Source organism: Medicago truncatula, chromosome 4 (assembly GCF_003473485.1).
Source record: "Medicago truncatula cultivar Jemalong A17 chromosome 4, MtrunA17r5.0-ANR, whole genome shotgun sequence".
Lineage (NCBI taxonomy): Eukaryota > Viridiplantae > Streptophyta > Magnoliopsida > Fabales > Fabaceae > Medicago > Medicago truncatula.
This window is the reverse complement of record NC_053045.1, coordinates 50508191-50525176: the sequence shown is the minus strand read 5'-3', so window position 1 is coordinate 50525176 and position 16986 is coordinate 50508191. Positions and strand designations below refer to the sequence as shown.

Below are 16986 nucleotides of genomic sequence, written 5' to 3'. Positions count from 1 at the left end.
AACGAAGGTTTTAATTTTGTATTTGCCTTCTGTTGGAATCCAACATGAGTGAGTGTGTCATTTTTGTGTGTTCTCACATTAAAGATATGTGTTAACTAAGAAACCCATAAAACAAAACAACATCTTCTTTTTACTAAAGAAAAAAGTTACTACTTGACACACACACATATAGAAGGATGACTCCAAGAGTAAGTTTAAAAACTTACTCCAAATATTGACCCTTGATTTTAATAGTAATTAATGGTTGTGATTGATTATACTAATCTTTAGGGTGAACCTCTTTTATACTCCCTTCTCCTCATTGAGATTCCACGGTTACAATGGAAAACCGAAATTACAAACAAGTTGTTTATGTCACCATAATTATCTCAACAAGCATTCTTTATTACTGAATCCAATTGTAATGATTATTGAATACAATGGATCATTTCTCACTACGGGCAAGGATCCACTCTATATGGATTGGGGGCAACTGTCCCCACTACTATTCTCATTATATTCGTTAATTATTTGATATTTTAAGTATTGCCCCCTCTTAAAATAATTGATTGCCCCCATTACATAAGAATTCATACTATAAAAAGAATTTCTCTCATGAATTTTATAAAATAAAATGTGCAAATGTACTTGAGATTAAATATTGAATGTTTGTCTTCACATACATAGAGATATATTTTTTATAGTGTTGAAAATAAATAAAAAATCCTACCATATTTTTTAAATATAAATACACGTAAAAAACAATTTTAATGTTTAGATGTTAAAAAGACTTTCATTTTTCTAATATGTAATAGCATTAGTGTTTATAAACTCGAGTATTTTGCTCAATGGTAAGACCCTCTAAAGAATATTAAAACACCCTCAGAAACCCTCCATTTTTTTGGATTATATAATCCAAATAGAGTGCGCGAGAAAAAATATGGTATGAAAAGAAATAGCCGTTGTTTTATTCATAGGGTATATAGCCGTTATTATTTTATCACTTTTGCATTGTTAAAAATTTGTATAAATATTTATTATATAAAATTTTGCCCCCGCAAGTTAAAATTTCTGAATCCATCCCTGCATATATATATATATATAAGAATATATTAAAGGAGCAACGATCATAATTGTCCTCGTGAACAAATGTCAATTGATAGCAACAATACATGATAACAATATATAAGAATTGGAATTTAAATCATTGATTCCTCACTTATTCATTTTAAAGGGTGGAATTATAACCACTAAACGACTTAGAGTGTGTGTGTGTGTATATATATATATATAATGAGCATACATGATTTAGTGTACAAAAATTAATGATTTTCGTGCAAATGATTGACTTTAATTATCATCATTTTTATATTAAATTCACAAGAGTGATGCTGTAGAGAGCGACAATTATCATCACGAACGTATTGCGAGGCATTGAGGAGCGTTGGATCAGTTTAGATTCGGGAAACAAGGGTGGGGTAAAATGAATAAAGAGGTCCAGTGTAGTTACAAATAAAAACCATCATAAGCCGGTTAACATGACCCTTACATTTTACCAACAACTAAAAACAGAAACACTAGAAAGCTTCAAACCATCATCTTTTGTTTTTTGTTACATTCAAACCACCATCTGAGAGGCCATAAAAAGAGAGGACCGCTAAGAAGTATGGATACGAACACCGACACCAGATAGAATACGGATACTGACACGCCAATAACGTTGATAATTTGAGAAAATCACGTAATTTATGGCGCAATTATATTTGTGGATGCGGAGCAACACGTGTTCATACACATCTAAATATCTAATACGAAGAGTGTATGTGATTCACATGCGAGGAGTAATATCATAATTCATATATGGTCGAAAGAGCCATAATTACACCTATAAATGATGATGTTCAAAAATTAAATGACATAGTTATCAATTAGTTTGCACGAGAATAACATAATTTGTTGTCATTTAACTAGATTGAAGGGGATACTCATAACTTATATCAACATGAATTCCTAAACTCAACTGCTCAAGGAAGTATCCCAACACATATTTTAAAGGTAAAAAAAGTGTAACTTTGATGTTGTTGTGAAACATAGACCCTATGTATGGCCTGAGTAATGGAACACGATTGTTATGTTTCCCGTTAAAGTAAGTTTTGCTATTACCATAAATAAGTCACAACGGCAGACCATTTTTGAATGTCGGAATCTATCTTCCATGACATATTTTCAGCCATGGTCAATTATATGTAGCTTTATCAAGAGGAGTTTCTCAAAATTCAACAAAAGTTCTCATTAAAGAAGGGAAAATAGAAGGAGAAGATGAAGACTTTACGAAAAATGTAGTTTTTAAAGATATTCTTTTATCGCAATCATATCAATGTTTCTTTTACATAACATGTCATTTATAGATTTATTTATGATGTTTCTTTTACACAACACAAACATTTATGTTATGATGTACTAATTACTATTACAATAAACAATAAATGATCATTATTTTACCTTAATTTTATATGCAGACAAATTAAAATATGTTTAGTTCAAAAATAATTTTGTTATATGCCTTGACAATATTTTTTTTATAAATCAATATATCAATAATTTTCATAATATTTAAAAATTTAAATCAAAATTATGCAAACAAACATAATAAAATAAAATATATCGTGTCCGTCTTTCCGCTAATTAATATAAATAAATCAAAAACCTATTTAACATTTTTTTAAGACTAAAAAGTTAGATTTTTTTTAGAAGGATAGAAACAAGTATATCTCATACGCGCGTGACTGAATGGCCTTGAAGACAAAACCCAAACAAAAACAAAACAGAAACAAGTACATCTCGGATGCGGATCCCCTCATGCAACATCTCTCAAGCCATCTCTCCAGCCATCAATTCAACGGCTGAGAATTACAAAGAGAAAATTAATAGAAAAATAGCACTATTAGAGAGAGAGAGAGAGAGAGAGAGAGAGAGAGAGAGAGAAACAAAACGTGGGTGAAAGTAAATGCACAATTTTAGCAGGAATTTTTTGTTACAATTTCCAGTGCAGTGCTTGTTTCAACTTCCAATATTTTCAATTACACAATCTCCACTACCATTTAGAAAGTAATCACTTGAGCATTTGTACGGGTTTCTCTTCAAGTGGCTTCGCCATTGTTTATCAACAAAAAATATTGTGGCTCTACCATTGTCATTTTGTGTGTACAAGGTTAATTTTTTATCTGTTCCTGAAGGCATGATGATTAGTTATAGCAAGGTTATCAAACAATAGGTTTTTGTTTTTCTGGGAATATTATGAATAGATTATATTTGTGAAGAAAACAATATATTGTACAAAATCAGGTTAGATATAGTAAGGTGTCCAAGATTTTTATCTGCTGTGTTCTTATAACTAACTATATATAATCTATAATAAGTTTTTATTTGCTCTGTTCTTGTACACACAAGAACAATATATTCAAAGCTAGTATAAAAAACATATATTGTACACACTGAAAAACAAAAAACATTGAACGAATTTTCGAAATTGCGGCATTGTTACATTGTATATTGCTGCTGGTATATATATTGTCGTACAATATATATATATTGCTGCTGAAGTCGTACATCTTTGAAGGAATTGTCGAAATCGCAGTGTTTTTATTAAACATATTTTTGTATTTGCAGAGTCGCTCTCATCAACATGTTTTGATGCTCATACACGGTAAAAAAAAGTGCAGGATTTTTTTTTATAGAGAATGGAAGAAGATTGGAAACCAAAGTTGAAAATGATTTTTGATAGCGTTGAAGATGCTTGGAAATTTTACAATGATTATGGTGGAAAAGTTGGATTTGGGGTGCGGAAACAATATTCACACAAGAACAAAAATAATATAATTACCTCTTACATGTTTGTTTGTTCTAAAGAAGGTCTGCGAAAACCGGATAAACAGAATTATAAAACCATCAATCCGAGACAGGAGACTAGGACAAATTGTAAAGCAAAGTTGAACATTAAGAATATGGGTGGAAAATTTATGGTGGTTGATTTTGTGGAGGAACATAACCATGATTTACATACACGAGAAACAACTCATATGTTGCCATCTCAAAGAAAAATTTCTCAAATTCAATGTTAGCAAATTGATCTAGCTGATGATGCTGGATTACAACAGAGAAAGTCATTTGACTTAATGAGTAAAGAAGTGGGAGGTCGTTCTAACTTAGGATTTACTCGTAGTGAAAAGAGGAAAGTCTTGGCTATGGCTAGAATCATGAAGAGTTATGAAAAGAGTAAATTCACGACTATAACCAGAATTAACCAGTCCCATGAGTTCGAATTACAAAATCTTCAAATTATGCCTAGATTGGTGCTAGAAAGGCAAGCATTGTTAATATCAAGGTATGGTCAATTTAAAGAATGTTTGGGTACCAGCCTTCACTTCACGGTCCCTTTAGTGGACCGTGTTATGAAAACGATTTCGATGTAAAAATAGTACATTACTATAGCTGATCAGTTGGTTCTTAGTGACGACAATGTAGAGATTACAATACACACCAAATTTTCTCTTAAGGTAACTAACTATATCTTCATATACTTCAATTTCTATAAACACATACTTAATGGTTAATAAATTGAATTTTTTACAGAGGTACTAAATCTAGAAAAGGCAGCATTTGAAGTTGAGGACTACCACCAGGCAACCATTGAACTGATTCAGAAGGCTTTAAGTGATAAATATAATACTTTGAAGTTGATTGATGGAATGAGATAATATAGTTGTTAAGAATTTGTTCATATATAATATAATTGTTCTTATTAATAATCACCTTGTTAAGTCTTTGTTCATATATAATATAGTTCTTATTAATATTCACCTTGTTAACTATTTGTTCATATATAATATAAGTATTCACCTTGTTAAGTATTTGTTCCATCAATCAACTTCAAAGTATTATATTTATCACTTAAAGCCTTATGAACCAGTTCAATGGTTGCCTGGTGGTAGTCCTCAACTTCAAATGCAGCTTTTTCTGGATTTAGTATCTGTGTAAAAAATTCAATTTATTAAACATTAAGTATGTATTTATAGAAATTGAAGTATGTGAAGATATAGTTAGTTACCTTAAAGAGAAAATTTGGTGTGTAGTGTAATCTCTACATTGTCGTCACTAAGCACCAACTGATTAACTATAGTAATGTACTGTTCTTCCATCGAAATCGTTTTCATAACACGGTCCACTAAAGGGACCGTGAAGTGAAGGCCGGTACCCAAACATTCTTTAAATTGACCATACCTTGATATCAACAATGCTTGCCTTTCTAGCACCAACCTAGGCCTAATTTGAAGATTTTGTAATACGAACTCATGGAACTGGTTAATTCTGGTCATAGCCGTGACTTTACTCTTTTCATAACTCTTCATGATTCTAGCCATAGCCAAGACTTTCCTCTTTTCACAATTCTTAAAACCAAGTTTAATTCTAGTGGCAATTGATTGCCCTGCTGACCTAAAAAATGCCATATCTCTTCAAAAAATTTAAAAAAATTAGTGTGATGTAAAAAGGGGAAAACAGACAAAATTAGGGTTTACCAATTAAAAGAGTGAATGAGAACAGATAGAATGAATGAAAATAATAAATTAGGGTAGAGGAGAAAGAAAGAGAAATACATGTCAGAAAGTGAGGAATGAGTCTCAGACAACACGATTAGAGAGAAGTGAATGAAAGTGAATTAGGGATGAATGAGACTCGGACAAATGAGAAAGAACGATTGCAGAGAAATCTCGTTTGCTCTCGGTTGAAAAACATGAGTTCTATTCAAGTATTTGACTTTTATTTTAAAGACGATTTTTTTATTTTTAGATTCTTTAAACAGTGTCTTAGGACACTTGTTAGCATGATCCACATTTTATTTTATCGTGTTCTCATTTCTATTTTGAAGAACGTAGAGGAGAAATGCAAATTAATCCCTGATAAAAGTTTAAGGGTTGCCATGGATCACTAGATACAGATTATAGCATATCATCAGTAGTAATTAATAAAGGAATAAGAAATTGTGTACCTTGTATGTTTAGGTTCATGAAGGATAACTGTCAGAAGGATGAGAGTGAGAGGGATGAATACCCTCATTCGTGATATGCTATAATCTGTATCTAGTGATCCATGGCTAAACCCTTAAACTTTTATCAATTGGTATCAGAGCCAATTAGATACATTTTATGGCTCTTATGATTCTGATGATCAAATACTTGTTTGGCAAAGTGTACGAATGTTTACGTAAACTCAATGAACTCACGTTCAATTATGATGGCTGTTATTAATTCATAATTCACACAAACCCTTAATTTTTTCGATAGATTGAATTGTGTATATATGAACTTTGTGTGAATTCCAATTGTACCTACATGAACGTGAATACCAATATATATGATTTAAGCCAATCTTTTTGTGTTTTGTTTTGTTGGATTGTGTTCTTTGTAATTCTATGAGTAACATACATATAATTATATGAGTAACATACAATAAGTAAGTTACTCTATTAAAAGACATGTAAAAAATTGTATAAATTTTGCAATCCAATATTATTATATTTTGAATTAAAATTCTACCTAAATGTGATTTTTTATATATACAAATATTTTGGATTGCTACTATCCCTTAGTTATATGAGTGACGGACATACCCTATCGGTGTGACGTTACTTAACACATCATTTTGTGATAGAGAAGTAGTTGAATATTTTATTTAAAATATCTTTCAAACTTTTTAATTTAACTATCATTGTCTATTCTCTATCAAGTGGGAGAATCCTTGCTATGTATTGTGTAACGTGATGGACATACCGTATGGGTATGACATTACTTAACATATCATCCTTTTGTGGGTAAGAAAAATACCTTATTAGTTTAACTATTATTCTCCACTAAGTGGAGAACATATAATTCTTCAACAAGCGAGGAAAATTCTACATGTCAATTAACTATATCTCATAAACAAATATATTTATTTGTTTCATAACTCTAGATATAAAATTATTGTAGAGACTTATATTGAGGATATTAGTTATATTCTTTTCTCATAAACTATTATACACTTCCATATCCTTTTATATTATTATAAAATTATTTTGTAAAAGCAATATGTCAAAATCACAAAGTTCTTAACTACTCTATTGAGAAAGAAAAAAAAATATTTATACCATTATTCTAAATAATTATAAATGGTATATATGGGATATTAAATTTTACCATTTTACTATATTTTGACTTATTTTATATTATTGCTATTATTTAATACTTATGGAAGCTTATGACTATTTTCTCTTATATCCTCAATAATAATAAAATATAAGTCTCGTGCATTTCCGCTGCGTGTAGCCTAATCTTTTCTCAAATGTGTGTAATTATAATTGTAGCATTTGAGTTTTGAGTGAGTTACTACAATTGTGAATAGAGTCTCCTATCCTATTTTATAATATTAGAGACTTATCTCACCCATATGATGATAAACCTTTTATATAATCATCATACTCTGTCATATAAAGGTTACTATATTTATAAAATTCTTTGGAATTTTAATTGTGAAAGGAGATCTTGTGTTATAAAATTCTTAAATGAAAATTTACATTCTTCTTAAATCTAAATGCAGAATATGTGGTTAACTAAGAAACTCAATTCTTGATAATATCTGCCATTGATAAATCATATATTCAATGAGTTTCATACTATCATTAAGTTACCACCTGTGTTAATAATTCTGCTATACTCATGAACAAAATATGTAGTTGAGTTCATGAAACTCTACTAGTTAAAGTTACATAACCACTTATGTTATAATCTAGCACTAATAATTAAGTATTCCACTGTTGAATATTACATTATTATAACATTTTTATATCAATGATCACTAATGAGAATCCCACTTACTCTTGTTTATATATATGTGGGATCAGTGGGAGTGTGTACACAACACTATATATTATGAGCTCAAATGAGAAATCTCACTCTTGTTTATATATATATATATGTGAGATCAAGAGAAATGTGTACACAATATTATTCTCATCATTGCCATATACCCTTGTGCACACTATAAAATATGGCATAGCCTAAGAGACTTTAAACTTTAGTCCAATTCTAATATATTGAGATATATATTAAAATTCTTTTATCTTAATAAGCATCATAATTGGATGTTTTAGTCAATTTTGTTGGAATATGCACAATAACCTCTTAGCATGCAAATAAATACTGTGTTTCTCTTTTACCAACATTCCACATTTTATGAGGTAATAAATAATAAGTACAATGTATAATATCAATACTCCTATCGAGTATGATATTGTGTTCTTGAAAAACTTATAAACTAATCATAAATGTTTGTTCATACATTCTAGTGGCCACATTAATCCATATTTATTTTCTTTAAACTAAGTGTCTATGTTGATTCATTTCGGAGATTCTTGAATTTCCTATTTTCTTATGGATTTTCATAGTCACATGTTTTGCTAAAACTTGGATTAATTGAATGTTAAAAAACATTTATTGATTTGGACTAAATGTAATTACTTTTTTTTTATAGGCTATCCCTATAAGTAATTACTATTCTTATACCTATGTGGATATATGACTTTTATGGAATTGAAAACTCATTGGCAGAACCACTAACCACAAACTTATATAAATGAGTATTGTAACTCATAATGATTTCATTAAGTCTATGATATTTTGGGTTAGTGGGAGTTTGTTATAGCATTTTTAAAATGTTTGGGCCATTCTTTGATGACACATTCTTTTTCAATTCAAGTGTGTCACTATAAATTCATCATTTGTTAGAAAAGTAAGTCTTTGATCTGTATGATTTGTTTTCCCTATCGGATTCAATTTCTGGAGCATTAAAGCTTACTTCTCTATTGAATGATTAGTGCTTTGACCATACATATAATTTTAAATTTTAAATTGTTTATTCTTTATGACAACCGAATTTTTATTCTTTTAGTAATTGAGTATTGTTGGATTAATTATTTAATTAATCAATTATGGATTGACAATAATCAATTATTATAAGTTGATGTCATAATATAAATTATGGTCTATTGCGTTAAGCATTAATTAGTTGATGAATATGTCTGATTGGGCTATTCTTTTTAAATGGACCGTGATGAGTTGGACCATTTAGCTAAGCCCAATGAGAGGTCCCTGCCCTCAGCTGTTTAACTATTTAAACGTCATCCCATCAGACGGTTAAACTATTATGAACATTCTGGTGCTAAACGAATGAGGGTAGTCATCCCTCTCACTCTCATCCTTCTGACAGTTATCCTTCATGAACCTAAACATACAAGGTACACAATTTCTTATTCTTTTGTTAATTACTTGTGATGATATGCTATAATCTGTATCTAGTGATCCATGGCTAAACCCTTAAACTTTTATCAATTCCAACCTAAATAAAATGCTAAAATTCTGCTTAAATGGCAGAGACCAAAAGCATATATAAGCCATAAATAAATGTGTATTTTATAATAATTGGGTGTAATTCAAATTTATAAAGCATATAGTGTTTGTTAAAGAAGATAATGATGGTTACTTAAAAGAATAAAATTAAGTAACAGAGAGATAATTTAATTTATGACGACATAAGTAATTTGTATGTTTATCTCATCAAGTAATATCAGAACTTTTGTGATGGAATAAAAAAAATGTTATTTTAAGTACAAACAGTATGAAAAAAAATTGATCCAAACAAAATTTAAGTAAGGGTCTTGTCAAAAATAATAATAATTTAAGTAAGGTTAGTATAAGTACATGATAATATACTAAAAAAAAAAATATCAATCTTTCGCTTCTATCTTCTAGGAATAATTTAATGATCACTTTATAATGATTTCAGTTGTCCTTCAGATTCAGAGCAACCTGACTATCTGAGCTCGTCTTAAATAGTCTTCTTGTTCCAAATAGGATCAAAAGAATGACCTTCAAGATTCAGAGTTGAGTTAGGGATGAATATAAGTATAACTCGTCTCCCAGTATGTTACTTTCACAATCATGTATTGGTCGTCAGAAGTGGATGTCTTTTGAAGTGATACTTGATTCCTTATAAATTAGAATGCTATACCAAATAATATAGGAACAGTGATATTGAACCAAGCTAAACATAACATATTTATATAAGTTGAAGCATTAATGTATCAGTAAACATATGGAAATCAGAATTTAAAATCTACATGTTTCATCAGTACAACATTCTCACTACCATAAAACCAGAAAAAGTAATGATGTGTATCAGTTGCACTTAGGACCTACTCATGCAGCTTTAGCAGTGTCGCGAACAAGTGTGGTGATGATATGAAAAATTGTGGTGATGATATCTGTGGGGGAATATCCCAAGTCATACAATTGCTTGAGCCCAGAACAAGCCTCATCGAAATTCCCTTCAATCACATTACGCACCATATTCTTCAAATACCATATTTCTATCCGATCTTTCTTAATAGTTTCTCTTGTAGTTTTTTTAGGTATTCCTCAACCTCTAGTGATATGACTCTCCTACATCTAATCTACCCTCCCTACCACAGAATCCACAAGCCCTCTCTCTCTCCCTCCCTCCCTCCCTCCCTCCCCCCTCCCTCCGTCGGATTTATGGCCATGGGAAAACTATAGATATCCAGTCTCACCTTCAATTCAATAATTTTCAGATCAATATATCACATATCTTCCTAAAATACGGAACAAGCTAAAGTCCAACTAATGGCATTTCTGAAGTCCTTTATCCTTTATATTGCTTAATACAAAAATATTTTTGGGGATAAAAAAAGAAAAAGATTTTGTTTTGCAGTTCGAAGAAAGCAATAGAACTGCTAAGTTGTCACACTTCTCAAGCGCCCTTCTATATAATAGACACATAATGCAGCAAATGGGAAAAAGTTAAACATAAAGGTATTAATACAAACATAAACTTTATATTCTTCCACTGAGGCGCTATACTAATATAACACAATATGTACCATACCTAAAGCTATTAACAGAGTGGACAAAGGTAATTCTAACCAACTATTCAAAAGTATGGTACATATTGTGTTACACTATATGTACCATACCTAAATTCTTGACAAAGGTAATTCTAACCAACTATTCAAAAGTATCAAACGGTATATAGCATGCAGAAATCCCATGATTTCTATATTATGCAAAACTGTCTTTACTGTCTCTATATCACTAGTTATATTGTGTGTGATAGTGAAGAGGGAAGATGATAACTTTTGAGTCACTAGTTATATTATGAAGGCTAAGAGGCAGTATCAAATTTTGAGACGCCAGGAATAAAAATTACAGATGGTTTTTCTTCCAATTAAGAGCAACCCCTTTGGGTATCAAAGCATGAATAATTCCCAACAAAGACAGATAATAAAACACTTAATATGTTAAGACACGACACATTTTCAACAAAGACAGATGATAGAATAATTAAGAATGATGTTTACACATATATTCCTCAAACAGACATGAATACTTCGTAATTCAACACAGAATAGAAAGTTGAGGTACCTTCTCAGCTTGAACCACAACCATAAGACGACCGAGTATCTCTTGATCAGACAATCGTGAAAATCGCACAATGGCACACCTACTCTGAATTGGCTCAATAATCTTAGAAGATGTATTGGAAGCAAGCGCGAAATGGGTAGAATTAGAATATATCTCCATTGTCCTTCTCAAAGCTTGTTGTGCTCCAGATGTCATGCTTATTTCCCCTGAATAGAATTTACTGGGGAAATTGTTTATTTGTTAGGGAGTTCAACATATAACGTAACTGATGTGGACTTTGATTTTTCATAATCGCAGAAATGACCTGATTCCTGATGTGGTTAAAATTCAGAATCCAGATGAAGAGGACCGATATTCCGAAGATGGTAAAGTGATGGAGAAAGAAATAAAAAGAGAGGGTAGAGTTTGTACTGACACATGCAGTGAAGATCCAGGCTGGAGTGAACCAGAATTATCACTTGGTGATCAAGAACTTAGTCTGACTTTCTATTTTAACAATGATTCTGAGGGAACTCAAGACAGTTTATATGTTTATAATGAGAGAAATCACAGCTCCTTAAGAAGTCATTTGGTGAGTTCTGACACCGGCTTAAAGGAGTCTTTGCCACTTTATGAAAAAACCTCAAAAAACATCAGTGTCAACAGAAAACCAGTAAATACATCTTATTATTCAAGAAATAGAGGTCCTGTACAACAGGATCAAAATGGTAGACATATGACCAGTTCTAAGCTGCAGAAACACACGGAAAATGATAGTAATGTTTGAAGGAAAGCCCCTCATAAGCATTCCCTTTTATATTAACTCAATCTGTATGTATCTTTTATAATATATAAGGGTGGAGTTGATGACAAAGTTAATAGTCATCCAAGTCCAAAGTTAAATTTGTTTTTTTTCTCAATAATCTGTTAAGAGCTATGTTTTCTTTAAATATTTTTTCAATTTATTTTGTGTTTTCTCTAGGGGTGTCTCAAAATTTTTCGTTGGTTTCTTAATTTTTTCCTTTGTTTATGTTGTTGATAGTTGATTGCACAGTTTTAAATCTTATTTTGAAGTGATATTGAATATGGGTACAACATAACAAACGTTGTTACTACATGGAGAGGGTACACATGTGCAACAAGGAAATAAAGAGCAGCGTGCCAAAGATGAATGGAGGATGATATAAGGAGGCTCCATATGCCATACCAGAGCCAATGGTTTCCATAGCATTTAGTGGCTGCAGCATAACACCTAACTCCATGATGGAAGGGGATGATTGGCAGTGAGTGTATGACAAGAACACTCATTTTCTCTGTGCTTTTTGTGAAGAACCTCAAGAAGAAGAAGAAGTTGAATGACAATGCTTATGAAGACAAATAACATTTTGCCTACCAAATATCGTACAAGACAAAAAGTTATACAACATGTTAAAAGTGTTGTCTGTTGTTATGTCTTAAGGACCTGTATTGAGATGTTACCCCTGCCAAATCACAAATGAATTGCAAACACACATTTGTGAGTATGATCATCTGATTTTCAATTCTCTTTGTTATGTGGAACCACTTTGGTACACAAATATCCATTGCATTACCATTTAACTCTTCAAATATATGCAAACGTTAGCATATATAAAAAAACGAACTGATTGGCACGAGAGTAAAATAAAATATATTTGTGTATACATACTACTTATTAATTTATACAACTAAACATAGTAAAATATGTATAAGTACTTTAGCGCAGTAGAAAAAGCGGACAGACGAGCACGAAAGTGCCCTTTTGGACGCTAGTATATTTAAAGTCTAAGGTTTGAAACCCATACACAAAAAAAAAAACATCAAAAAGAAGTAAGATTAATATTAAAAAAGGAAATGCTAACAAGGATCCTACGGACACTCCTTAAGAAGACTAAGGAAGAAATTTTATCTTAGAAATGGTGCATTCAATGCATTGAAACTTTAAAAAAATAACTTTTTCTATAAAAAATGGTGTAAAAATTGCTCACAGATTCTTGGAGAGTATATAGATAAAATTGCTCTCAAAAAATTCCCCCTCATCTGATGAATTATGGCTGGTTATATTGTGAAAGATTTCTGCTCTTCCCCCAGCACAAAATACTCGCGCCCTGTAGCATTGCTCAAATTACCCCTGCGCAAGTTAAGTCACGCTGCGTGATTTAACCTGCGCATGTTGTATCTTATGCGTGACTTAAGTAGCGCGGCGTGAGTTAACTCACACAACGTTACTTAAGTCATATATCAGCAAAACAAAAACACATTTCCCTCATTTCCTAAACTTCACAACTTCGAATTTTTTCCCCTACATCCGATTTTCATCATTCTTGCGCATTCAAAGCCAATTTCTCCCACAATATCAAGTAAGTGATGATTACCCTACTTAATTGCATTTTATTTGTAGAAATTTTAGTTTTTTTTTTTGAAGAAATTTAACATTTTTAGGTTTTTATAAATTTTGCTTGCATGTTAGTGATGAATTAACTTAGAAATTGTTGTTTAGATGTTGTTTAGAGTACAATGTGGTAGTTTAGGGTTTACAAATTGTTAGATTACCTAGTTGTTTAAAAATTGCACACTGTGTGTTTGGTAAAATGTCTCAATGATTTTTTTGTTGTTTTTTGGATTGCTAATGATGAAATTAGTTAGAATATGGTTCGTTAATGTTGATTATAGTATGTTTGAGAGCAATGTGGTAGTTTACGGATTGAAATGACATTGTTGAAATTTTAGTGTTGTTGTTGAATTGTTGGAAATGACACAATGTCTGTGTGAAAATGTGTCATTGAATTTGTGTTTTGTGAAATGTTGTGCAGATATGCCTCGGAGGAATACGACTCAGAGACCGCCTGAGCTGCCTCAGGATAGGAGTGACAGACTTAGGGCAGGGAGGCCTGCCCCTACTGGTAGTGTACGGAGGGAGAAACAAGCATTACACCCTCCTATGGTTGGTCAAGGGAGAAGTGGGGGCGCGAGACTTCCTAGAGTTGATGCTGCAGGGGGGTCAACATCACAGATGGGTCCATCTCAGACGGTGAACCCGACACGGTATCAGCAGGATTATCAGGATGAGTAGGCGCAGGATCATGCGTATCATTTTCAGGAGCCTTAGCCTCACCAATATCAGTTTGATGCGTATCAGCAACATCAGTATGAGGATCATCATGAGTAGCCTAGTATTGAGCAGGAGCAGCCTGATGTTGAGGAGCCTCAGTAGCAGGATGATATTGAGCAGCTTCAGCAACATGATGGTGGGGGTCGTTTTCAGGGGGTCCCGAGGGTGGTGTACGAGGCCGGACCGAACGGCTATGCAGGGGGGCCTCCTGAGCTCACGCTTTTACCTCACTTTGGAAGTGCTTGGCGTGACAGGAGTGTATTGGGAAAAACTCATATCCTACATCGGATATATAAGACTCTTGATAAAATTTTATATAGAGGAGGCAATCATCACCTTATTGAACCAATTTTTAAGGATGAGTTAGGCCTCCAATTTCATTAGTTGACTGATCACATCGAAATAATAGAAAGAAAGAAAACAATACTAATTAATCATGAAAGTAAAATCAAGGAGCAGTGTCTATCAACTTCACGAATTGCGTTATGCAACACATAAATTGTACATGTATTTTTAATGAGTTGTCCATTGGTCGTTGACATTAATATAATAGAGTTATAATTTGTAACCCAACTAAAAGCCACCATTTTTTTGTACGAACAAAAGCACCACTCAGTTACTCCGCGATATAGCCACGGTATCACCTTTATTGCGCGCATTTTACTACTCATGCTCATGCATATATCTACTCTTACTATCTTCACTCTCTTAACTCAAACCATTATCTCCCAATCCCTTCATGTATTAACTTCTATCATTCTTGCATGCACACACCAAATTACATTCTTACCACCCTTTTACTCAAAGTACATAATTTTAGCAATTATAAGTTTCATTAATTCTAACAAGTATGGCTTCTTCATCATCTTCTTCTTCCAAAAGACACCCAACATACCACGGAATTAGGAGCCGAGGAGGAAAATGGGTGACTGAAATCCGCGAGCCTCGTAAGACCAACCGCATATGGCTAGGCACATTCCCTACCCCTGAGATGGCAGCCGCGGCTTATGATGTCGCGACTTTGGCCCTCAAAGGCGGGGATGCTGTTCTAAACTTCCCTAATTCAGCTAGCAAGTACCCGGTGCCTGCGTCTAATTCACCAGATGATATCCGCAGTGCTGCCACAGCTGCAGCTGAGTTAACGGCGGCTGAAGCCGTTAATAATGATGCTGGCTTAAATGGTAGGCCTTGGTATGAAACTGAGTTTCTTGATGAAGAAGCTATATTCTCAATGCCAAGATTGATGGTAGAAATGGCTGAGGGTATGTTGCTTTCTCCTCCCAGAATGAATCCACCACCGTCTGAGTACTTGCCTGAATACTACACTTCGGGAGAAAGTTTGTGGAGCTACTATTGATCTCTCCATCTATATATAAAATATATCATATAATTATATTTATAAGCTCGATCTTTTTTCTTTCCTAATCCTAGAAACCAATCAAAGTAATTAAATTATTATATATATAATGGAGTAGGAAAATGCATGTATGATTAATGATGTTCAAATAGTATTTAAGTTATATTTCTAAGTTCTTAATTTAATTTTGTTATTTTTATAGTATATGCCTGATTAATGATGTTCAAAGTAAAGTGTGTAAGTAAAGTGTACCCGACAAAAAGTAGAAGCTTGAGACAAAAAGATCAAACTGTGAACACCAAGACAAAGCAAATTACTATAATGGATATGCATATATAGAGAAGACTATCGATTGCGATGCAAATGTTATCAAAAGCGTGTTGGTTGCGGAATGATAATATATGTACTGAAGCAACGTTTTATTTTTGACTTTTATCATTGCTTTTATATTATTGATAATGAAGGTTTTAATTTTGGATTTGCCTCCTGTTGGAATCCAACATGAGTGAGTGTGTCATTTTGGGTGTTATCACAGTTAAAGATATCTGTTAAGAACCCATAAAACAAAACATCATCTTCTTTTTACTAAAGAAAAAGTTACTTGATACACACACACACACACACATATATATATATATATATATATATATATATGGTTTTACTAGAACACACATTTTATGAAGATGTATTTTAACAAGTTATAACTAAAAAGTGGATAATCACACTTTAAGCTGTGGATTGCTAAAAGATATCTTCTTCATTCATGTGTGTCAATTGATTTTTCTTGTATTCATGCAAGGATGTAACATAACACCATATAAGAAAGAAGGTATACAAGAATCAATGAAGTGGAACCCCAAACTCAGCAGAGAGGGAGAAGAAAAATCAGTGACACACATGAATGAAGAAGCGCGCGCGAATGATGGAAAAGAGGGAGAGAATGGTCACATGAGTGACTTAAGTGGTGTTTTAATCTCACCTATTGCTTTTAATCCGACGGCTGCAATTTA

General features: G+C 32.3%; 2 protein-coding genes across 2 annotated transcripts; one reads left to right on the top strand and one right to left on the bottom strand.

The window, feature by feature from the left end:
• Nucleotides 1-4882: 4882 nt before the first annotated feature.
• On the bottom strand, nucleotides 4883-11705 carry LOC25493651 (replication factor C subunit 4). The gene is made up of 2 exons (XM_024780752.1): nucleotides 11511-11705; nucleotides 4883-5008 (listed from the first exon to the last, which is right to left on the bottom strand). Exons 1-2 carry the CDS (start codon nucleotides 11703-11705, stop codon nucleotides 4883-4885), a joined length of 321 nt encoding a protein of 106 aa, XP_024636520.1.
• Nucleotides 11706-15340: 3635 nt separating this feature from the next.
• On the top strand, nucleotides 15341-16411 carry LOC25493649 (ethylene-responsive transcription factor ERF026). The gene has a single exon (XM_013602215.3). The coding sequence runs from the start codon at nucleotides 15470-15472 to the stop codon at nucleotides 15974-15976; it is 507 nt and encodes a 168-aa protein (XP_013457669.1). The 5' UTR covers nucleotides 15341-15469; the 3' UTR covers nucleotides 15977-16411.
• The last annotated feature ends 575 nt before the right edge of the window (nucleotides 16412-16986 follow it).

Excerpts from the sequence above, each read along its gene's own strand:
- LOC25493651 (XM_024780752.1), bottom strand. The coding sequence starts at position 11,705 with ATGACATCTGGAGCACAACAAGCTTTGAGAAGGACAATGGAGATATAT. Across the intron at positions 5,009-11,510 it reads TTGTGGTTCAAGCTGAGAAG|ATACTAAATCCAGAAAAAGC; the intron begins GTACCTCAACTT and ends TTTTTTACACAG.
- LOC25493649 (XM_013602215.3), top strand. The coding sequence starts at position 15,470 with ATGGCTTCTTCATCATCTTCTTCTTCCAAAAGACACCCAACATACCAC.